Genomic DNA, 25,699 nt, shown 5'->3' with positions numbered 1-25,699 from the left:
GTTGATGAGTGCTCGCTACTAATAAGTCGAGTCAAGAACAGAGCGTATATTATGTACCTATAGGATAATATAACCATACGATAAGTAGATGTGTTGATATTGCAAATACAAAAAAATGTCGAAAAAAATTCAAATGTTTATGAGTATTTACTTTTAAAAATTAAATTAACGATTTGTTTAGCTACACGAATAAATATTATATACATATGTAGTAGGTACTTATATGATATATAATATTGTTTGCGTATATTCGTATACGTTGACACCAAATTATTCACATTTTATAATAACATGAAGTTTCGACGGTGTAAACAATCTGATCGTGATAACTTCTGAGATCGTGTATCCTCTCAGTGATAATATTATGATATTTTAGATTTCGAGACAAAGCATTCGTGTTTGCACAACATGTTTGTTAGTGTATGTGTGTTCTTTGACTTTGATGATGTGGGATAAATGCAGGCACCGGATGCTCGTTAAATATTCTAATGTATTCCACACGTCTTCTAAGTTGCTTATTCAATTTCATTGGAAACAATCAAATTATCGATAATTTGTGGCATAAATGTTGGCAGTGTCTGTCACGTCGGGTTGTTTAGGCACTATAACAACTCGTATGAGGGTTGTACAAGTCAAAAACGAAACCCATAATAAATTATTATTAAATATATTTGATCAATATGTAACGTATTCGCTTACTTTTTTTACTATTGAAACTACACTGATTATAGTTAATTTACAGTAACTATAGATTTAATTTATATATGTAGATTTTTAATTTAATCATTTTTTTTTTACAGAGAAAGATGGATAATTATTTTAAATTAATTCAAACCATTGAAAAAAAAAAATATTTGTATTTTAAATTTTTGGTTTAGTTTAGTTATGTTTATGGTTAATATAACTATTATACTAAAATATTTTATGTAAATAACATTTCAAAATTAACCAAATATAATTGTGTTAAAAATCATATAAAACCTACATTAGGTTAGATGAGATTATAAGATGACTTTTGAAAATCTGTTTCTTATGGTAGGTATGCAAATCTTAAAAAATTGATTTGTACTTAATACTCATTTGAAATATAGTTAATGGAAAACGGAAATTTTCAATAATATTGTATTAATTATCATCCATATTAATGTATTGATTTTTATTTTGGTAAATAACCAAATTCAGACTTCAAAAACTGCGATAAATTATGTCATGTAAAAATTGAAGAAGTTAATTCCCATTATATTAAAATATCAACGAATTTTCTACAACTTTCTATTCGAGATCTTTTTTAGTATTTTTAATTCCAGTTGAAAAATCTCAAAAAAACTAATGCTGATAAAAAAATTCAATATAATTGATATACAAATATAGACAATATTCATTATTATTATAGCATTAGGTATTTAATGCATTGTAATATTGTTTACAATTTTTAAGAAAAATTATATACGTTTAATGAAATAAAATAATAATAGTACTCACATGCCATACATGTTAATTTACGAATATTAAACTATGAGTCATCATTTTTTTGTAATCATTCACAAAAAAAATATATTACTAAACTCGTATAGACCAAAATACATGAATAGAAAATTGTAAAATATAAAAATAAGCAAAAACCAAATCTTCGTTCTAGAAACGCTATTATCACCGGGATCATCATCATCGAAATAATTATTCTCCAAGAAGTCGTCTGCACAAACAAAAACATTTTTCAATTTACATAATGCATTTTCGTCTTCACTCATATTATTTCCTTTAAATTCAATACACTGAGCAGCGAGCTCTCGATATCACAATAGGTGAACAACGTACAATTGACAAGTATAACATAATCACGAAATATAAGGGTAGATAGATATCTACCTATAAACATAATTATTCCAAGTGGAACATAAATATATATAATCCATAAAACGTATAAACATGTATTATATTAATTTATACATTTGAATGCATTTCAATCACTTAACATAATATTTTACAGAAATACAGCATGGCATATATTATTTCATATGAATTAGGTATATGAATTATTTTTTCATAGCGCTTTTTTATTACCTATTGAAAGAATATCCTATACAATGAAATATAAATTATGTTAATCTATTTATAGAGGAATTAAAAATGTATTAATATTGTTATAATTATTATTATATATTATTTAGCGCTTGATTCTAAGAAAATGTTTACGAGAGTTTAATGATATTTATTTGTTTCAACATTTAAAAACTAATAATAAAAACATTGATATATAATATCAACACGTTGAAATAAAAGCGATTGCAGATAGAGCACTAGCTACTAGTAAGATCACTAGAAACTAATAACAAATAAAAATGTAAATCAGACAATATATCAGTCTTATCGAGTTTCACTGGAAAGTTCAAAAAAGTGAAAATGTCTTCTGATACGATACAACTCTAGTGTTTATTGATTTTTGATTGAGCACCATATCTTAAATTATTTAGGTTTATCTCATTTTAATATTTATCAATGTTTTTTGAAAATGTTGATATACTTCATTCAAAATCCGTACGGGTAGTTTCTCAGTTATTAAAATGTACATACTAAAGATGATAATCTTGAAAAATAGTTTTCACAAATAAAAAATAGATGTAATATTGGTTATAGTATTATACTACACATACAGTGCTCACAATTTATAAAATGTTAGATACTAATTATATATACCTATAGTATTATAGAATACATTAATATTAATTACCTAATAAAGTATTCCAATCATCGTAACCCACATATCTTATAAACCAATTATTAATTTTTATTTAAAAAAAAAATAGAGGTGAGTATAGTATAGTATATTCATAATGTAATTACCTATTGTTTGTTTGATTTTTTAGTATGCAAACAATTTTCTATTGTACTTAATGCAAACAACATTTTAATTATTGGGCATTATGCTTTTATCAAAGGCGTTTCTATGTTTGTAATGTACATATTATGATAAAGTATAATAATATATATTAACATTATTTTTTGTGTGATGAACTGATTAACATTTTAATCAAATTGTTAACCATTGGCATTTAAATTTCTAGGTATTATATTATATTTGTAAAAATTAAATTTACATAAACTTAATTAATGAGATTATTAACATATAACCTTTAAAATTAAATATTATAAAAAATTAAATAGAATTTATATTATAATATAAAATAATCATTATGGACTGTTAAAAGATATTATTTTTAGAACTTCTCTATAGCAATTTTTGAAAAACTACCATATGACCATAATGCAAAAGCCACGGTTTCAAATTAATTGTTGACGATTCTCGGATAAAGCTGTTTTTTATGTGTTAAACAATAATCTGAATCTCTGTGGTGATTTTTGTAACAAAACGAGTGTCAAGAACTCTATCTAGTGGCATTATGTAGTAAGAAATTCTGTAAACTCACAACTGTTGTACCTCTTATACATGTATCATGGTACGAATTAAATATTATGCTAAGTATAAAATAATCTTATACAGTTTACGCCTACAAATTTCTTCAACATTTAAATCTACTACCAACAATAATTATGTTACATATCATAATACTCAGGTCCTACATAACATAATATAATAACATAACTTCCTGGGTTCAGCGGATCCAACACACTTGTAAAATTATCATAGAGACGCTGTTTTCTTGCAAAATAAAATAATACATAACTGTAATAGGCAGCCACTATCTACTTGTAGGTAGCAATTACTTTTGCGTTGCGCTGTTTTCCACTAGGGTGTACCTATTTGAGTGTGGCTATATGTATATACCGCGTGTACCCACATTTCCTGATTCATAATATTAAACGAAGCTTTTGAAGAGAAACCAGTGTGTTACTCTATGAAAATGCAAAGCAACACTTTAATACGACGACGCTTAACGTTAATACAAAATACTTCATTAATTATAAATATTTCGATTAAAATGCAAAAACGCACATTTGCCGTATAACATACAATATAAATGGTTAAATATTATCGTAAATTATTTTGCATAATAGGTATACGTATACGGAAAAAGTTGTTACACTCGTGTAAGTATTCATAACATTCACAACTACAACTGTTGACTTTCAGTAATAATTGAAGACATACCTACCAAAGAGATTGGTGTATGCTAAAATATATAAATATTATATTTCAAGAAAAGAGATGAGCTGATAATATACAACTTACTGTTGTTGACTTTCAGTAATTATTGTCAGTTCTTATAACTTTTCTCTGTCAAGTCTTCATACACAAGCAAGATTTAAAAAATATCCTGCGTAGGTGTTTTGAATGTATGTTTATAAAATCCACTTCACACTTGTATAATATTCTATCTATTCGTGTTTTAATGCGAAAACATAACATTGAGAAAAAGTGTAAAACAACTAACATCTACCGTTTGTAATTATGTTAATATAATTCACTATAATATTCGTTTTGACCTATTTGAACGCAAGCTATACACTGACGGATGTGATGTCTTTTTGTGTATGTACATATGAGAGTTGTTGAGGTACCTGTACAAGCTAATTTCTCAACTACTTTTGTAACTCGGGTGGTTTAATTTTAATTTGGTATGCATACGACCCTACTAAATGTGCATACGTGTTAACCAAATATTGTATTAATTGCCATGTTCTAGATAAGTACTCCGGGGTTGAAATAAATGTTTGGATTTAAATAACATAATATACCTCTAAATAACTGTAAATAAATTTATGAAATACCACTTGACAAATAGTAAAAATATATTTGTTTCAAATGTTGGTCTAAGTCTTACCGTGTGAAAATGAATAAATGTAAATTATAGTTTAATAATTGATACATCATTAAGTGTCAAAGTATTATACATTGGTAATAATATAAATATCGTTATGTTACATACATACCGTAACATTTATTTTATCAAATAGTTAATGGTTATAAATAAATAAATACATTTATACAGTTTTATAGGCGTTTTAACTACTAACAGTATAAATAATCTCAGTATTAATATGGTCATTAATTTTAAGAAAATAAGTTTAATTCCGTTCTCAGTTGTAAACGTAAATTCAAATGCCAATGTTGTACATTTTATATTTGTTTATTGTTATTATAAGGCGTTAAAAATTACACATATATTATCTAATTGTATCATATTATATAATCTAAATGCTGTGCTATAGGAGAGAGTATTGAATTAGAGCAGATAAAAGTATAAAATAAATAGTTAATTATACTAGAACATGACAATTATAGGGTAGAATATAAATATATTTACAACATAATAGGTTAATTATATATTATATTTTAGTTATGATCTTTATATAAAAAAATATTTTTTATTAAAATATTGTTACAAATAATATCTTTATATTTTTTGACATTTTAAAACACTATTGCAGTCGGGCGATAACATTCGTCATGAACACACGTCCACTCCATTATCTGTCCCCGTAATTACTTTGAATTCGCCAAACATGGCGCCGCCTGGAACACTATAAATAAAAAAATAAAAACGGCATTTATCCTCGCCTTCTAGCCCATCACCACAAAAAGGAAAGAAAACGCGGAACTGGTCAAGATCAAATACGGCGAGTTTGAAAATGAGGTATTTCAACCAAACGATATTACGATAACTATTAGTAGGTACCTAGTCTGTGAGCAATTATATAAAACTAAAATCACACCAATGCCTACCCGAATACCGGCGATCTATACAAATAACGTCATCAATTTCTCAATAAGAAATAAGAAATAAGAAAATAATATCACTCGCAGTCACCAAAAATATTTAATTTAAATCCACAACATAATTTCTTATAATCCGGCCCAACAACCGCATAAAATACAATATAATAATTGATTACTTAAAAGAAACCAATGCTGAATATCACTCTTTTCGGCCGCATTCTCAACAGCAATTGAAAGCAGTAATAATTAGAAATTTTCATCACTCCACAAACATAACTGATATTAAAAACGCTCTAGCTGAACTTGGATACTCGGCCACACACGTGGTTAATATCAAAAAGAACCATCGTCCATTACCACTGTTCCACGTAGAAATGGCTCTTAAAGAAAACAATAAAGGAATATTCAAGATTACAAAATTGATTGAAACACCACATACAAAACGCAACAACCAACCTCAATACCTACTATACATGCAAAGCTTACGGTCATACGCACTACTATACTGTAGTCTTCAGACCAGATGCGTTAAATGTGGCGAAGATCACTCAACTGATATGTGCATCAAAGATAGTAGCCTCCCAGCTAAATGTGCACTATGCTCTGGTAAATATTGTACCTATCATATACAAAAACCTGACAAAATCCACAAACAAACCAAAAAAGGTAAACATTTAAACACAAGGCACCGCGCGTTGTCATTCAACGTATTCATCCACCCAACCAATATCCAATACTACGGATTCAACGTCAAACATTTTAAATGAACTCAAAACATTATTAAATCCATTAATCTCTCTAATAACCGACATTTTAAGCAAACTCACAACCATATTCCCATAACAGTCATTATTTCTAACATTAAATATCTTATCCACAAACCTCATTAAAATTATCTACAATCCCCATACTATATTCTATTTCTATAAAAACCGAAAATCATTAACTAACCGTAATTAAATTGTAATCTAAAACTTGTAATAGCATACATTGTATGCTGGAACATTTTAATTATAATAAAAAATAAAATAAAAACACTATTGAAATTTAAATACTGAAATTAAACTGAATGAACTTATATTTAGAGCTTTGTTGCCCGAATATTATATTCACAATAGGTTAGGTTATGACAATTTTATCATCCTTAAAGCGAGAATTAAAGTTATGACATTTTCTCATGTAATAATATAATACTAAGTGGATGTTTTTTAGAATACAATAATTAATTAAAACTCAATATTTTTGGTTATATGCATAAGTCAGCCTTATAATAAAATAAAACAAAATTATTGAACAATTTGAATAGTGAATTTAAAGTGATATAAAAATTCTGAAAGATAGTATAATATGTTCCTAAAAATTATTTATTTGTGAATTATATAATTAATTGGTAATAAGGTTAGGTGTCCACTTTTTTAGTGCCCACTATTACTCTAAAAATAAAACTATCTAAAACAAACTGCTAAAACAAATCAAAATATTAAATTTGAAATGACTATATAGTGATGTTTTATTTGTTCACTGGTAGTTATTAATATACTAATATGTTATCGTAAATACTATCATCTGTAATAAATATTATATATTTACCTTATATTTAAAATTAGTAATAAACCATATCTAAAATACGATAAGTTCAAAAAAATAAAAATAATATTACATTATTATTATAAATAGTTATAAATACATTTCATGTCCAGAAGCATTCAAATATTTAACTTGATACAGAATTATAAAAACATTTATGTGTTCAAATTTGATAGCCACTCATTTAAAAAAAAAAATACAAAATACAAAATACAATAATTTATGATTTTAATGATATTGATCAGCTCAACACCTGATATACATTAAAATTAAATTAAAATATGGTTAAAATATAAATTGTTTTCATAGATTTTTGCGGTGGTAATTTTTGAATATTTCACACTATTTTAGTTTCCAATCATCCCTCAAAATTCAAATAATGGATTTTGGTTTAAATAGGCGGTGGCTCACATCGTATTAATACGATCATATTATATCAACGGATAAGGATGTGACATTTCCGTATCTATACACCATGCCGTAGATATATTCTACCTAAACCTATAAACCGCGATAGGGAACGACAAAAAATAAAAAGAAGGTATATTTTATAAGTTGTTTACCATGTCACTTCAATTGAATATTATTAACTCAGATATTTGATATAATATATAGACTTCAAAGTATTTCTGAATTACTTTTTATACAGTAGATATAAATAAAATAGGTTAAATAATATTTTGAAAATTATTATAAAAAATTTAAATCAAAAGTTTTAACCTTTATAGAAAATATTTTTTATTATAGAATATTACGTTTTATCCGATTATATAATATTATTAAGAATCATTAATAATTAAATTTATAAATTGTATCACTAAACTATTACTATAATAGATAAAATTTAAGTTGTTTAATATTATTACAATGAGCACAAATATTGTATTTTTAAGTGTTTTTTATGTTGTATGTATTCAAACTGATATAGTTTAAAAATTACTTTTTTGATAATTTCCAAAATACTTTTTTGGTGATTCGCATTACAAAAATTCTGAATGGAAATGATTTCGATGCTACAAGACATTTAAACGGCGCACATAATATATTCAAATTTGAGTTTACAATCTATCGCAATTGTTTGGAGTATTGTGGGTCATTTGCTTGTTGGTCATATAAAACAATAAATAATAATTACAACGAAAGTCATTTGCGTGGTTGGATGCTGAAATGTTTAATAGCAACAGCTAACTATGTGTTTTAGAGTTGGCTATACAGTGGTAGGAGGAATGGACGACTGTAAACATAATCGATAATATTACGCTGTCTGATGTCCAAAGCGTCCTTTATTTAATTACTCGCACTGAGTATTTATTAAACTCTACCATAGACTTGGTGAAAAATATTATTGATCAACGATTCCCGGTCAAAGTAGTTTTAAAACTGGGATTTGCTAACAAAGAAACAAATCTTCAATAAGATATCTATAATCATTCCTTGAAATCTTTGAGACGTCACCGATAAAGGCCAAAACACAGTTGGTAGGTATATTATTAAATTTCTTTTATCTCACGTAAGTCATTTCACGGTGTTAGAAGTACAACGCTGAAGATCCAATAACATATTTAATTTTAATCATACTGACACTAAATAACATTTTTAGGTACAAAATTATTTATTTTATTAATAATAATTTTATAAATTACTAAGGTATATTTACCTAAGTCCACAAGTGAATCTTTTAAATGTTTAATATTGCAAAATATATGATAAAAAAGAGGAAAGCTTACAAAAACTTCATTGAAAATTGTTCCATTAGGGTTACTCAAGCGATGACTGTGGTGTTATATGAAAGAATATTAATATATTATAATGTAGTTTGTTAGTTATAGCATCTTTGAGCTTTTATATCATCGCATTTCAAAAACAATTATTTAAGAACAGACTTTGTTTTTGACTTGTTTTATGGTTTATGATAAAAATAATAATGCTTTTAAAAATGCTGTCTCAATGATTATCGATCAATTTATTTACTAATCAGTCAAGTGACTTTTCTTATAAACGTTTATATGCTTTTAGATACGAACTATTGACAAATTAAACTTTTTTAAATAAAGTATCAACTCTCGGATCCTTTAAAGAGTTCAAACACAGTTACTAAGTAATGTAAAATTTTAGTTAATTATTTGACAGTCATTTAATAACTTTATTGCTTAGAAAAATAGAACTTTGTATTTAGGCTATTCACATTGATTAACACCTACCTCTATGTATAGGTACTACGAAAAATGTAATAATTAATATCTAGCGAGATAATTTTTAATTTCATAACTATTAAAAATGTTTGGCTTTAAAAGTTAAAATTTAAGATATATTTAAATGTTTGGTTAAATTTTTTTAAACCTAACATAATTTGAAAATCAGTGGATACATTTAAATATTCATAATCTGCCACGATTTATGTTAAACTGTACCAAATACTAAACAATTTATTTCTATTTAGATATCATAATATATGTGTATTAATTATTAAAACTTATAACACTTGCAATAAAATGTATTCTCAATTCATTATTCTAAAAAAAAAAAAATGTTTTAACCACCAAACATCCAAATATGATAATATAACACTTCAATATTGTAAAGCTGTAATAATGACGATCACATTTGAAGATTAAATTAAATAATATAGTTATTTAAATTAAGTAGGTATCAAAATGTATGCACTAAATACTATCTAATGTACACACGTATTTATGCATATGAAATAGTTAGGTAGGTATATTTTTTAAACTAAGATATAATACAATTCACGTGTCCAAAGATTAATTCTAAAAAAAACCAAAATATTTTTATACTCTTAAAAAAAAGTGTAGTTAATTATTAGATAATTTAAAAAATATGTATAGTGTACAAAAAACAAAATGTGAAAAATTAATTTTTTGTTAAAATATATGAATAAAAATTAATTTAAATTGAATATACATTTTTATATTACTTTCTACTACCTATTACTACCTATATTAATTTCTGCGTATCTACTAAAATATTATTAATAATATTATGTTAAATACCCAACATATTAACACCGTTTTTTTATATTTTTCTATTTATACTACAATACGATTCAATTTAAGTAAAACATACAAACGCATGAGCTTCTGGACCCTACCTATATCACATAAATAATTAGAATAACTATTACAGAGATTAGATATGGATACAATTTGCAGTATTGTGTTTGAGAGTACCTATTTGTACATCGTAAATAATAATAAACTATAATTCAACCGGTCGAACAAAACATATAATTATTAACATACGTACCTAAATATTTTTTGTCATCACTTACAGACTGCAGTTGAAATATTGAACTTCAAAGCTATTATAATAGTAAACGTGCAATTGTGGAATATTCAACAGTATATTTGCATTTATAATATTTTTAATGGTAAATGTTAACTAAACAGTACAAATTTATCTATAGATAGAATCATATAATATGTAAACGCATTTTGTTATATTTGCGTGTACAAATAGTAGGATGTATATAAGTATTATAATAGTCGTCAAAAATAAATTATATATTGCAAAATAAAATACAACAGATCATAATGAATTTAAAATAAAAACGACAACGATAGTAGATGACGGTAGGTACAGTGTTGAATCAAATTAAGAAAATTTTAGCTGCTTACTAGTTACTTCCGAAAAAAAATTTCAAATTTTCACCTTGCCATGAAAAATAAATAAAACAATATAATAATATAATGTTGATTGCCAGTTATCGACAAAAATTATGAATCAGAATATCACGTCTAGTTTCCGATAGAACAGTGGTGCTGAAGTGGTTATTATTGGTAATTGGTATCTATATTTTAGTGATATAATAGCATATCACCTCTAAAGGAATGATAACTATGATAATTTTATAATAAACAAAAGATATTTTAGATGATAAATTCTACCCTACATTTAGCGCTCCGCTTAAACCAAACGTGCCTAGCTCAGGTCCATATTGTTGGGCTTAATTTCAGTGGCGTCATTTCAGTTATTAACAAGAGAGACCAAACGTTTTACTTTGCTTGCGTCTATTTACAATTTCATCTTTCTATAATTTCTGTCTTACTTTTTACTTGTCATAAATAGCCTACTTTTACAATCAAATCGGACAAATGCCCACTTTACTCCTTCCCTTCATCATATGGCACCACTAAGTATTATATAATATTATTATAGTATAGATAATAGGTAATTACTATAATTTATATTAAAATACATTTATATACCCGCATGGAGTACCTTAAGTGTTAACAGGCGTGACAAGCACGCGAATTCCAGTCATTGGTATAGGGAAGATGGCGTCCCCACAACCCAGTATAATAACATTATACTGCAACAGCTATTTCCCTGATCTAAAGTCATTGGGAAAATCTGGTCCTCCAGACCAGGTTGGAAATCCAAGTAATGGAACTTAATAAAAATGGGACAATGTTGGCGTATGCAGATTATGTTGTCATACTAAGAAATAGTCGCCAGGAGGTTATACACACTGTGGAAAAATTAATTGCATCCAGTCGGAATATGGGTCTTATAAGTAATGAAACAAAAACAAAATACATGCTAATGGCAAGCCACATGTCTATTAAGAACGATTTGGTGGTCGGACCATACATTTTTAAATAGGTCGATGACTTGAAATATTTAGGAGTGAACATAAATCATAAAAACTATATGCACAATGATAAAATCAAACTTAGGATAAACTCGGAAAGTCATGCATATATTTATCACTGAACAAACTGTTAAGTTCAAGAATGCTATCATGGGTGACAAAGGGAAACTGTACTTAGCTTACTTACGTCCAATAGTAGTATATGCCTGTGGTCAACAACTTAAGAAGATGAGTAGAAGCTTTTTATCTATGAGAGGAAAGTAGTGAAAAATATATCCGGATCTGTGAGAAATGAATTGACTGGAGATTATGAAATGAGAAAAAATACCTACTTGGAATTAGTATATAATAAATCAAACATTAAATTCTTCTTAAAGTCCAGGCGCCAGGAATGGGCGGGGCAGATGTGACGATCCAAAAGAAACATAATTCAAAAAGTACTGATTAATAATCCAACAGGCCAATCCCATGGGAAGACCTCGGCAACGATGACAGGATAGAGTCAATGCAGATATAAGAACGGTGAACAGAGCAGCAAGTTTCAAGACAGCTATTGACCGTGACAGGTAGAGAGGCTTAGCAGAAGCTGCGATAGGTCTTAACGGCCCATAAAGCAGAAAAAAAATGTTTAAAAATATATTTATATATTATATTTTAATGAAACCGATTTTCACCACATCCGTCTACCACGTAACTTCCGACAACGTTTTATAAACGTTACTTATTTATTTAATAATAATAATAATAATAAAACGAGTTATTTTAAATGTCAATTTAGTGCTTCTTCATTTAGTAGAACGGAAATAAAACCTCACTCAGAAGTCAGAGTTTTATAGAAATTAGTAGAAATAATACATTTAAAACGGTATGGCTACCGCCGCTCATTAAAATTCAATGTGTTTTATATTAACGATATTTTAATAATATGTGTAACAATAAATAATCATAACGACTAGATTGCTATTTTAATATTTAAAATGTCTCTTTTCCAATAAAAAAAATATTAGATAACGTAACAGGTAAAATAATAGATAAATACTGTATTTTTCTTCAGTAATTTTTATATTAATCGTTCGTACCGTCCAGCTGGACAAAAATCGACAAAAAAGTGCACAAAGTTGAAGGTTTTTGCATTTTTCGAAATTCATGATATTATTAATTGTACACTTTCATAACTTGTGATAACTTTGAAGTGATAATTAATCATAAATTGTTAGTATTGTTAAATGTCCATTGGCTTTTTGTGACATTTGATCAATTATTACGAATTATAATTTTGTATATACGGTGGTTTTACTTTTTACTTTTATCTCTAACGTGTGTGTTTCATATCCTGTTTATTCACCCATAAACAATGTTCACATATTATATGACAGACAATACAAATGGTTCAAAGGCGGTATTGAGGGTGATATGCATGGGCTATTATTTTGCCCCATTGTTTAGACCGTCATGCAATTAATAACGCCACAGGTTAGGTGATTATCATATACCTATATGATAATATCGATGTTGATTGGAAATGACAATTAACACAGTTGGGACAATCAATGGACATCTTTTGAGTCAAGTGTGATGATTTAGTTTTGACTAGAGAAGGGTCCGACAAAAAAACCTCCCGCCGAGGTCGCAAAATTATATAATATGGCTATAGACTTGCGTATATTATTTCGTTCATAAATTTGTGTGGCATTAAAATATTCGTTTATTATTTATTACCCGTTTTAAAATTTAACACGGACTTGAAGTATAAATCATGATATAATATAATACCCACTTTTGTAAACGTATATAGGTACATAATAACAGCACGATAAATGTTTGTAGTTATTTTTTACATTTTTCCCCCTCTCGAGACGAGAGTTTTGAATAAAAGTGTGTAACCAGCATGTATGTGTGCGAGCGTGTGTGTGGATGAATATTAATTGCCGTGAAATTATATATTCAATTTGTGAACAATGTCTAAAACTGAAAAGCATTTCAGTTTAAATATTACACTCCAGCTTGAGGAGATGAACCACACTGTGCAGTGCATAAGCAGACGGGATATGAATAGTACCAGCTAGAACTACGTGGTCGCAATACTCTATTAGTTGGATTTATGCGATCTGAATGGAAAATATATTATTAGAGTTTGCTCTATACGCAATGTCTCTTGGGTTCCACCTAAAACCTTATCAGCTAGTCCTTGTTCTTGTCTAGTTATGTCATACAAACAATCCGCGATAACGATAATAGGTCAATGACGCGTAGTACCTATATTACCTATTTAGCATTTTAGCATATCATATTGGATCGGTTTAATACACACCGTTCTAATACATTTCGTCCCCGAAAATCTAATGCGATACACTCGATAAAGTAAACAGAAGTTGAATTAAATAGTTTGGTAGACTTACAATTTGTATTTCGAGTAGCAGTACTTATATAACACCTATACAAAATACTATTATTTAAGTCTAGTAAATTAACACCAAATCAATTTATTTTTTTATTTTATGGCTGTAATGATAATGTAGATTGTATACAGTTTTAAATGCTTCATAATTATTATTTTATTAGATTCTGATATAAGTTTCAAAAATATTGTATTTGTCTAGATTCATATTTTAGTAGAGTGTTGTTACAAACAAGGATTCTTCCAACAGTTAAATATTTGTTAGATGTTAAGTACTGACGATATTTAACAAACAAAATATTTTTGAAAACTTATAGTAGATAATGAAAAAATTGTAAAAAAATAATGAGAAATTGATAAAAACAAATAATAATCAATATTTTTATAATATTATTAGGGTCACAATTATTTTAAATTATGTATACGTATATAGTTTAAACAAAATACATTATGTATTATATGGCGAAATTGTCTTGTCAGTAATGTAATGCGAAAGTTCAAAAGAATATTAAATTTGATTACATCATATTATTTTAATGCGATTCTTTTGCATTACAGTATTGAAACATCAAACGAATAGTCTAATCGACAAACTCAAATGAACCGTGTCATTATTCATTTGAATTATAAAAATAATCCCATGGTACCTAATAACTGAAATGCTAATCTAAATTAACATATTTATAAATTGGAAAGTTATGAATAATTTTAATTAATTGCTAATTTATTAACCTACTACACTAGTTCTGTGGATTTTATTTTTTCTGTCATGAATGTCTTTTCTTATTTTTGTCATCATAAGACCTGATCAAATGTATTTTAACTCACAAATTCAAACTTCTCGCTGTGATTTCATATTCTCACTTACATAATCGAAGCTATGAAAATTGTATTTATGGTTCAAATTTAAACATAGCGTAAGTATATAATATTAAAGATTGACATAAAATATGCCAATCTATGTAATTATGTACCTGCTGAATAATCTAATTATTTTGTTGTAAAATTTAATCAAAACTTACGGATATTTTAATTTTGTATACTCAATCTTTCAAAATATTTAATCTATGCGCAGTGTGCACACAAACTTATTCACGACTTTCTTAGGCTTATTTTTTCGTCTCAACGTACATTGAAACATTGACTTATACTAAGTCAATAACAATAATACAAGATATAATTTATGCGATGATCTTGAAAAAAAATAATTCAACTTACCGATTCATACTAATAGAAAAATAAATTGTAAAAGATCCTTCAAAATAAAGGTCAGCCCTCTATTTCTGTTTACAATTTAACGCATCCATTACAGTGAATTATACTCTGAAAATTTACTTTACAGTACAGCAATTTGCCAGTATTTTTAATTTCTAACTTTTTTGTGAAACTTTAATAAAATGTTCTAATTATTTTAACCGTTTATTTACTCCTGACTATATCTCCTTATATTTATTAATTAATTATTATTTTATGATTATGTTTATTTTACTTTTCAAATGTATAATATTATTGATCCACTATATTTGATTTTTGTAATGACATAATTTTCAGTTAATCATAATTATTAATACTGGTTTTTATGTTTTCAGCGGCTCTCGTGAGCAGTGGTGGTGCTATTTATCCGATTGGCTGGGATAATAGAGAAGTGAAAGAGTCCTGTGGGAACATATCTGGACCATATAAACTAGGTAAGAGAACGTTATCTCCAATGGCAGGGTTATTAAACATATTCACTCTGAAATTTCATAATATTATAATAATATGAGCTCAGCAATTTAGCATTTGTACTACATTCACTAATCTATTTCCTCTGTTACCCCTGTATTATCTAGAAGGAAATATTTAATTCCCATACGTTATTTAAATTCTTCAATGTAAATTTCAAATCATCAGGTAATTAAAATGGAATTGACTTTGTGGAACGTATTTACAAAACTGTTAAAATGATGTATATCTACCGTTATCGTTGACGAGAAAACTTGTAGAGATGACGTATATTTTGATGCATATTCGAGAACAATATTGTGATCGACTATTGTTATCAGTTCTCACATAGATATTACATGAATAGAAATATAGTATATTAAAAAGCTATTCAGAAATGGTATAGTTTATACTGGGAAGATATAATTTTTTACACAAAAATTGTGTATCATGTTATGTAAGTTTTTATAATTAAAAATAAATTGTTTAAAACACGTACATAGTCTCCAAGATTTGGTGAATTTTAAAAATTTAATAAATATCTATAGTATTATGCATTGAAATGTATTATTTATTATTTCTAAAATGTATTGAGTTAACGCATTATCAAAAACATTTTGCATCAATTCACAAAATTAAATTAAGAGTTACTGTATTTATATGTATTATAATTGATCGTGTATTATTATTGGTTATTTTATGCGGGCATTATGTGATACTTTATATTATTAAATTATATCGTTTCAATTTATAATTATTATTATGATTTATCCACAGAAATATGTTTAAAACTAAATTGTAAATTATAGGTACTAGTGAATTATTTGATAAATTTACATATTAAATATTTTCAGTGAAGTGTTCATGGGAAAGCATAATGCTTGGATTGTAGGCATGTCAAATTTAATCTCCAATACAAAATGTATAAATATTATATTAAGTCTGTAACTACGATTCAGTCATGATCATTCTAACTGTTATTTGATTGTTACAATTCCATGTTTCCTCGTAACTATGAAACACAATTATAATGTATAATATAAATACGTTAATACATGTAAATTTAAGAATACAAACTATTGATGTAGCACTATAATAAATTGGTGGTATAATTATTTTAGTCAAACAACTAATTATGATCAAATGGCTATTCTTTTATGATATTGGATTAGATACACGAAAACAAACCTGAAATATTAACGTGAATAATTCTTAATCTGTGTATAAACTCTGGCCAAATACAAATAATTCAAATTAAATTATGTCTCGCACATCTTATTTACTGCAATTATCTTAATTAACACTCATCCACAGTTATTTCCTCACCATTTATCTCAGTACCTTATGAGTTTTGAATAACTTTTTTAATGATATTTGATTTAAAAGTCGTTAAAAAATCAATAACATCTAATTTAAAAACGAAATAAAAAAATTGTAACAAATTTAAAACCACTGTTCATTTTCTATACTGTATGCACTTTCACAACTGTAGACAATATTCCCATATTTCAATCGGTATTTTAATAAATTATGGAGTATTTACTTTAAATAAGTATAATTAATTATATTTAATCATAATAAATAACAAATAAAAACTTATTAACTCATGCTCATATTTTATTAGAAAATATTATGTTATTAGTGTTATTACAAAAAAGTATGATTTCCAACCAGTAAATTTATGTTTTTTTTTCCATTCGTGCTTATACAGCTATATTTTAATAAAATATTTAAGAAAAAATCTTTGTTTTGAAAATGGTGGTAAAAAATATCACTAAATTTGTGTCTATTCCAACACAAACAATGTAATGTATTAATAATTTTCGTAATTCCTTAGATACCACTGTTTTAGGTAGTAAAATATTTTATGTTAATATATTTTTTTTAATCAAGATTCAAAGGACTAAATATAGGTATTTGTTTAATATTATTTAATTATCTAAACACTATTTTTAGGGCTAGAGCCATAAAGATAATTAAAACGTGAAATGAAAAAAGTAATTTATATATAAAATAATAAAATGTAAAATTAATGTTTCTAAATAATAATAATTATTATTATGTCAAACTAGTACTTCTGTTTGAAATCATTTAAATTATACGTATTGTTCACCAACATCTGCTAAAATAAAACGTAATCGTTGTATTCTTTTCTTTTCCGTAGAATAATGTGTTTTCGTTTCGGAACGCTAATTTGAGTGACTTAAGACTGGCGCCGTATATGTTGTAAGTTAACATTAGACATACACCGTTCTTATATTCCCACAAAAACATCAGACACGCTCACAAGCGCCCAGATTAATTCAATTTACGGCTCTTTATAGGCGAAAATCCATTAAAATTTCAAGAGGGGGGAGGGGGGTGGTAATATTTTAAACATCAATGTAAGTATGGTAGCTCCGATCTCACAAAACTAAAAAGCTGTCTGTTTTTGGGAATGCTAATGGAATATGTATATTATATAAACCTCCCTTTCAAACCCCCGAGACCACACTCCCATACTATTACCTATGCAACTGCTGATGAATTTTACACTCCATGCTTAGGTCCTTATGATCACCAAAAAATAGAAGCCCAGAACAATCTTTTTTACTAAGGAAACAATTAATTATCGTTATTTTATAGTATTTCATGTTGGAGTATAAATAATCAGCAACAAAATTTAATAAAAATATTTTAATGCTGACCTAACTTAACCTATGTACGTGCAGGTATACATAAGTATACCTATCTCGTTTTTGAGTGTTAAACTTAAAAAAAAATATTTCCATAACTTCAAAAATCGAGTTTGACTTATAATATTACTGAAAACTAAAACTTAAACAGAGAAACACATCACCTAAAGTTTTGTCCTATTTTTTACACCTTTAACATCCCCTGTAACGTATAATTAGGTTAAATATTATGCACATATGATCAAATTCACACACAGCTTTTACAAATATCTGTCTTAGGCTTTCAGCTAATAATATGGCGTTAGTTCTAAATATATATATATATAAGAACAAGCCTTTATAGTTTATATGATCCCATTTTGTGACAATGCTATTTAACTTTTTTCAAATTTTTTTCACAGAGTTATACCAAATACCTTTCTAAGTGTCACCACGGCGCCCGATTTTTCATTTATTGGTCTGTGAGGAAGGATGAGAGGGAGGGATTGTATTTTTATTAGTTGCGCCATATTTCTACCAAAAAATATATTAAATATTAAATATTTTTGTATAATGTAAGGTTGCTATTGGTAATGTAAGGAATATTATTTATTATTTATGACTATTTATTATTGTTTTTTCATTTCGCGTTTTCGAGTTTTTTTAAATTTTAGATTCTGAGCGGAGCGATGAATGTATTGATTTTACCATGATGTGTGTTTTTTTTTTTTTTTTTTTTTGTGTGTCATCACGTTTGGGGCAGTAAAAATACTTCAATTTTTGACTTCAGTACCTCGTTTGATCAGAAAGTGAATCTAGTTGGTACTTTGGGGGGTCAAAACTAAAAATTAAGGGAAAAACGGGAAATTTTACGCACACTCATTTTTCGACAAAATCGATTTTGGTTTTTGATGTAACTTTAAAACAAATGACCATAGATACATGAAATTTTCACCGAATTATATATGTATATTCTATCCACCATGCAATTTTCAAAAAATTTCGACTTAAGTTGAATTATTTATAGGCATTTGAAATTTTTGATCATTATTAGTTTTTTTTAAATTAATATCGATAAAAATTTATTTGTTAGGCAGAAAAGCTTGAAAATTTAATACAAGGCTCTTAAAATATTGTTACAATAGCAGTTGAATAATAAAAGAAATTCATAGTCACCATTTTTTTTATAAGCATTCAAAGTTTGAATTTTAACAAAATACGTAAAAATCACGAAAATGCACAAATTATTTTAAGCTAGAAATTCATAAAAAATTTTCTTTTTAAATCTAAGATTTCAAAATTTAATACAAGATTCCTTACAAGTTTTTCAAACTTTATCACAAATAAAAAGTCCACCGGAAATTCAAATTAAATTTTTATGAGCATTTGAAATTTAAATTTTTACAACATTGGATTTTCACTCTTAGCGATTTCCTTATTTTGGTGTAACTCTAAAACAAATGACTGCGAATGAACCTGAATATAGGCATTTTATATATTTTATAAAATTTTCAAAATATTTAGATTTGTTTTGAGCTGTTTACTGACATTTTAATTTTTCAACTTTTTTAGTTTTTTTTTCTATAAATATCGATAAAAATTATTTTTTCTGTAGAAAAGCTTGAAAATTTAATACAAGGATTTCTAACAACTTGTAACAATAGCAGTTTAAAAATAAAATAAATTCATAAATTATTTTATGCTGGAAATTCATAAAAAATTTTCCTTTTATATCTAAGATTTGAAAATTTAATACATGGCTCCTATAATATTTTTACAATAGCAATTGAAAAATAAAATAATTGCGTAGTCACAATTTTTTTTTACAAGCATTCAAAGTTTGAATTTTGACAAGATATGTAAAAATCACGAAAATTCGCAAATTATTTCAAATTAGAAATTCATAAAAAATGTTCTTTTTAAATCTAAGATTTGATAATTTTTAATAATCTATAATATATCCTAGACAGATAAACCGTCTTCGCTCAGAATCGCTTTTCGTATACAATGATATAATATCATTGGATTCAAATTTAATTCCATCCATTACAGTAACCCACTTGTAACCTACTGTACAGCAGAGCGACATCCACGACTTACCCGCCTTTTTAAATTTGTAAATCCACGGGAATTTATCACGGGAAATTTTGAACATGACTAGCCAAGTAGTAAACGACGAATTAAACACAAATTTTGAATCTTATAGACTTGGTATTTTTAACAGGCAACGAAGTGCATGGGAATCAGTAAGTGTTCACACAAAATCTGTAGTTTAATTTTTACACTGTATTATTATTTAATTAATTACTTCGAATAGTTAATCAATTATATACTACAACATATGTCTCGATTGATTCTAAAATAATTAATAGTGGTTAGTAAACTATTACATACAACCAACTATAGTTAACATATTCATAATATGGGAAACATAGGTAATGATCAATAATTTTATTGAGATAACAAGTGAAATTAGCTACGTTGAAATACAGTATGCCATAATACATAAAGGTTTAAATTAATTCTGTTTATGTTATTGATATCAAAAAAAAAAACCAATCTCTGTATCCTTGAATATCAGGTGCAAATATCTCTAGAGATTGTATTGATTCTCATACCTATTACTACAAGAAATAAATCATAATATGTTTGTAAAATAAATGCCCAAAGGAATATAAATTGCTTAACATAATATTACTATACCAAGGTAAATTGTAAGCACAAAATAATAATAATAATATCATTAATATATTAAAATTATCAATTAATGTAAAACAATAATATTAAAAATACCTAGCTTATGTTATTTAACTAAAAAAGAATATAAGTACCTACAGTTTTTTGTGCTTTAAATTAAGTTAATACAAAATCACTAATACAAAAGTTATACTTAATTAACTGTGATTTGTAAAAACTACAAACAATCTTAATTAGTCAAAGTTGAAGTTATATTATATGATACAAACAAAGAAGTTAAAGCTGTAATATAGAATTTCAAGAACATTTTGAATATTCAACAATGAATACATTATAATAGGCGTATTCATAACAGCGAGCCTTTGTTAAATATTTTTTATGCGAGGTAAATTGTCAACGGATAACGCTTACAATATTGTCCTATCTATTTGTTAATAGACTAAATTTTACTATAAGAGATAGTTTTTTAAAACTGACGTTTTCTTAATATTCAACTCATATAATATATTCTTAATATGTTTGGTAACTTAATTTATTAATATATTTTAATATAAATAACGTATCATATGAGGTATATGTATACATCATGGTTATTTTAAAATTACACAGCTTAAAATAAAATATAAATAATGAGGAATGCAAAATTGTACACAATAATATGAAAAATGAATTTAAATGTTTATAGTAGAACAGATGGATACACAAATATTATCAAAATTATAGAATTTTCGTAAATTTATTATGCATTTGTTAATAATGAGTATTATTGAGTACCTACAGTTTTTATTATACATTGTAAGTATGATGTTCTATCTGACTTAAAAGTTTCTTAAGCAGTAAAATTGTTTTCTCATTTCCTTAATGTTTTACACTTAAACTTGTAAACATTTTCTAAAATATAAAATACCCAGTTTTTAAAATTTTTATAAGGCTGTAAACATTTTATGTTGCGTAATCGAATTCACGTTTTACGTAAAAGTCTTAAAATATTTCCACCATCTAAAAAACCATAATTGAAACTATTCAAAGTTTATATAAGATAACAAAAAAAAACTACTTTACAACGTCTTTGATCTGCTCAAAAACTTGAAACAATATGGTTACAAACAACTAAAAATTACACGCATGGCTGTCTAAGGATTAGCGAGCTCTAAGAAAAACATACAATTATGAGGCTCGGAAATAGTTGCAGAGCCTAACATGCTGTATTAACGTATACGTAAAAGTGTGTTTAAAATAACCATTCTATATTGATTCAGAGTATAATCGAATTCAGATGAATTTATTTTATTTTGGTATAAGGAGAAAAATGTGTGTAATCTTAGAAAAAAAATCATAGTGGCTGATACGATGAACAATATTATATCTCCAAAAATCAAATGAAGGCTATACGAGTGGTTATGAAAACAAAAAAAGCCGTTCGGTTTTGTGAAAATGCCTATTATACTATATCTCTCAGTTTTTGCCTTTGGTTTCACTTAGACAGTTATTAACTTAATACATATTAATTATTAAGTATATCACTACTTTATTTCTAAAAAATTTCTTGGTTTTTCTCAACGAAACATAACATTTTTAATACTTGAAATAATATAAATCATGAAACCAATTTTCTTTTTTCTTTTTCAATCATAAGACTTCAAATTTAAGTAAAAATCGTCCGGTATTTCCCTCTTTTCTCTAAGAATTGATCTAACTACCCACAAGTAGCCGTCCACTGTTATAGTGAGAACATAAAATAGTAAAAAACAGTGTTTTCAAATATGTTATTAAAGTCTTATAATATTTGTATTTAAGTTTTAGCGCTTTTGTACTAATAGTAAAACTAACCTACCCTCTCAAGTTGACAGAAGGGTTGAAACTAATTTAAAATTTATTTGTAAACTATTGAATCCCATTCCCTCTTAGAATGCCTCAACTTCGAAATTCCGTCATTTTTCCGAACATTACAATCTCCTTTTCTTATCTCCATATACATCACTAACTAGGCTATGAACCCCGAGTTATAGAACTGAGAGTAGCCAACGAAGATCCGTCTGTTTTTATGAACTAGTCCAGTTATACTATTATTATTACGTATGTTATTATTAGGGTTATCAATTTATTATTCATAGTATACCTCCTAATGATATTAATGTATTGCCTGGTCAATTTTAACTATCGATTATTGTATGAACGACATGAACGTACTAAAAAAATACTTAAATGTACTCGTATTGTTGTAACTTAGGGATTCTGCCTATATTTAAAAAATAAATATTATAATTCCACTACCAGTGTATGGTAAATACTTAATCGACTTCACTCGAACTGTTTCAAAAAAAGAGAAGGCGAGTGAGGGAGAGGGTAAAAAAGAGAAAGTGAAAATATAGTTTAACGATGTTTAATATCATATTATCTAGCTAATTCTAGCATTACTATACAATCTTTGCTCGAAGTTTTTGACAATGCCTAATAATCGTTCAACGCAATTACGCAATCTAATTTATATATTATAATTTATAATCATAAAAAAATTGTTTACTTTTTTTGTTCAAAGGAACGTGTCATCTGTCGTGGTCCGTGTACATGCTAGGTTCTTCGGTGGCTCTACTCTTACTGTGCTTCTACCTGAGCTTCTACTCGTCCCGCGACAGCCCTGGCAATTCATTTCGTTCCATCTGATGAGTGCACGCTCAGGCCACAGCATCCTCCTCCGCACCTGACCCAGGATACGCCGCTGGCCATTATTTCTGTCGCACGTGAAACGCACATTGCTTGCAACTACAACGACAACGAAGACGACGAAATAACACAATTCAAACCAACCATTATCGCTCATTGTAAACTCTAACACAATAATAATATATTATATCGTATATAGTATTCTTCAAAAATCATATTATTATAACGGGTAGATAGGTACTTATGATATTATCATCATCATTATCATTATTATTATTATTATTCCAATAACTATGACTGTAGGTACAGTTGAACCAAAAATCGACCATCTTTTATTTTTATTTTTTCAATTTTTAAGTCTATATAATTATTAAATAGTACCTATGATATGTCATTTATGATATTATTTTGTTTTCAAAAAAATCTTTTGATCACACTATGTAAACGTAACAAGCTGTTGAGTAATAATATAATAATATGATTAATAGTAAGTTATGGTAATATTATATACATTTAACTAATATTAAAACGTAGTCTTAAACGTAAATAATATACCTATACATAACTTTGTATTTTTTGATCAATTTTTGGTAAGGATACAGCGATTGACAACTGAAAATAATATTATTAATGATTTCATAATATTATGTTATTTATATTATTGTTGTGTAAATATCTGTTATTTTAAATTTAAATATTTAATTTGTATTTGTATTTGTAATTTTTTTGTGTGTATTTTTTATTCTTAATGATAGATTGCATTATCATTGCGTTAGATTATCTACTATTGTTTTTCAAAATTAGAAAAATATTGAACCTTTTAAGTCAAAAATAAATAGTTAAATTCATCATAAAATGTATTAACGGATTATCCGACAGTATATTTATTGGAGAAAATCTAGTAGTTCAGAAATTATTATTGAAATGTTATTATTTAATTTTTAAAATTTATTGTACCATTTAAAAGATATTATTACACTTTTGTTTGTTTATTTGTTTACTTGTACATACATTTAACTACAGTTTTTTAAATTTTGAGACAGTCTAAGTGTATTCAAAATAATTCATTTAAAATAAATACTTGATTTCTAATCAAATAATTCCAATTTGTACAAATCACAAAAGTGTTTTTTTATTATTTAATATTGTGGTTATTAACTACATATAGCTCATAAAAATAATATAATATATCATATTATATTGTTCAAACTAAATAATTAAACAATAACTTTTAAATAAATTGTAACAGCATTTGTAGTGGCATAAAAAAATTATGGTTTTTGTTTATGAGAATTTATTGTACAGCATACATTAATTTTTAAGTAATAGTAAAACTCTACCTTATGTGTGATGTTAATTTATGATCTTGGTTATCCAAATAAACACAAAATTAAAATTGATCATATTTTATAATATTATTCACACAATAATTAATCATTTAATATATACATTATGTAATAATATAATCTTTAGTGTCATGAAATGTAATTCACGTGTCATATACAATTTGTCAAATGTATCTTATATAACAATATTGTTATAACAATTACCTACTATAATATTAAAACATGAACTATTTAAATAATTACTGATATAGGTACTCATTGTGTATACTACATACTTAAGTACATAAAAATTAGTTTATGAAAGGTGTTTTTCTATATTATTTAGTAAAATAATATGTTCTATATATTGTTTTAACC

The 25,699-nt window shown here is 26.4% G+C and overlaps 1 protein-coding gene across 2 annotated transcripts in view; it reads left to right on the top strand.

Moving 5' to 3' along the window:
• The window catches only part of LOC107162528 (LHFPL tetraspan subfamily member 1 protein-like), a 273,280-nt gene extending 247,881 nt beyond the window's left edge, over positions 1 to 25,399 (top strand). For both annotated transcript variants that reach the window (XM_015509480.2, XM_015509481.2), the window contains 2 exons: positions 15,867 to 15,965; positions 23,872 to 25,399. In XM_015509480.2, coding sequence (XP_015364966.1) covers positions 15,867 to 15,965; positions 23,872 to 23,996 — 224 coding nt within the window. In that variant the 3' untranslated portion in view covers positions 23,997 to 25,399. The remainder of the gene's footprint in view (positions 1 to 15,866; positions 15,966 to 23,871) is intronic.
• The last annotated feature ends 300 nt before the right edge of the window (positions 25,400 to 25,699 follow it).

This window comes from Diuraphis noxia, unplaced genomic scaffold (assembly GCF_037042655.1).
Source record: "Diuraphis noxia isolate RWA-SAM2 unplaced genomic scaffold, SU_Dnox_SAM2 contig0002, whole genome shotgun sequence".
Taxonomy (NCBI): domain Eukaryota; kingdom Metazoa; phylum Arthropoda; class Insecta; order Hemiptera; family Aphididae; genus Diuraphis; species Diuraphis noxia.
This window is presented reverse-complemented; position numbering and strand designations above follow the sequence as displayed.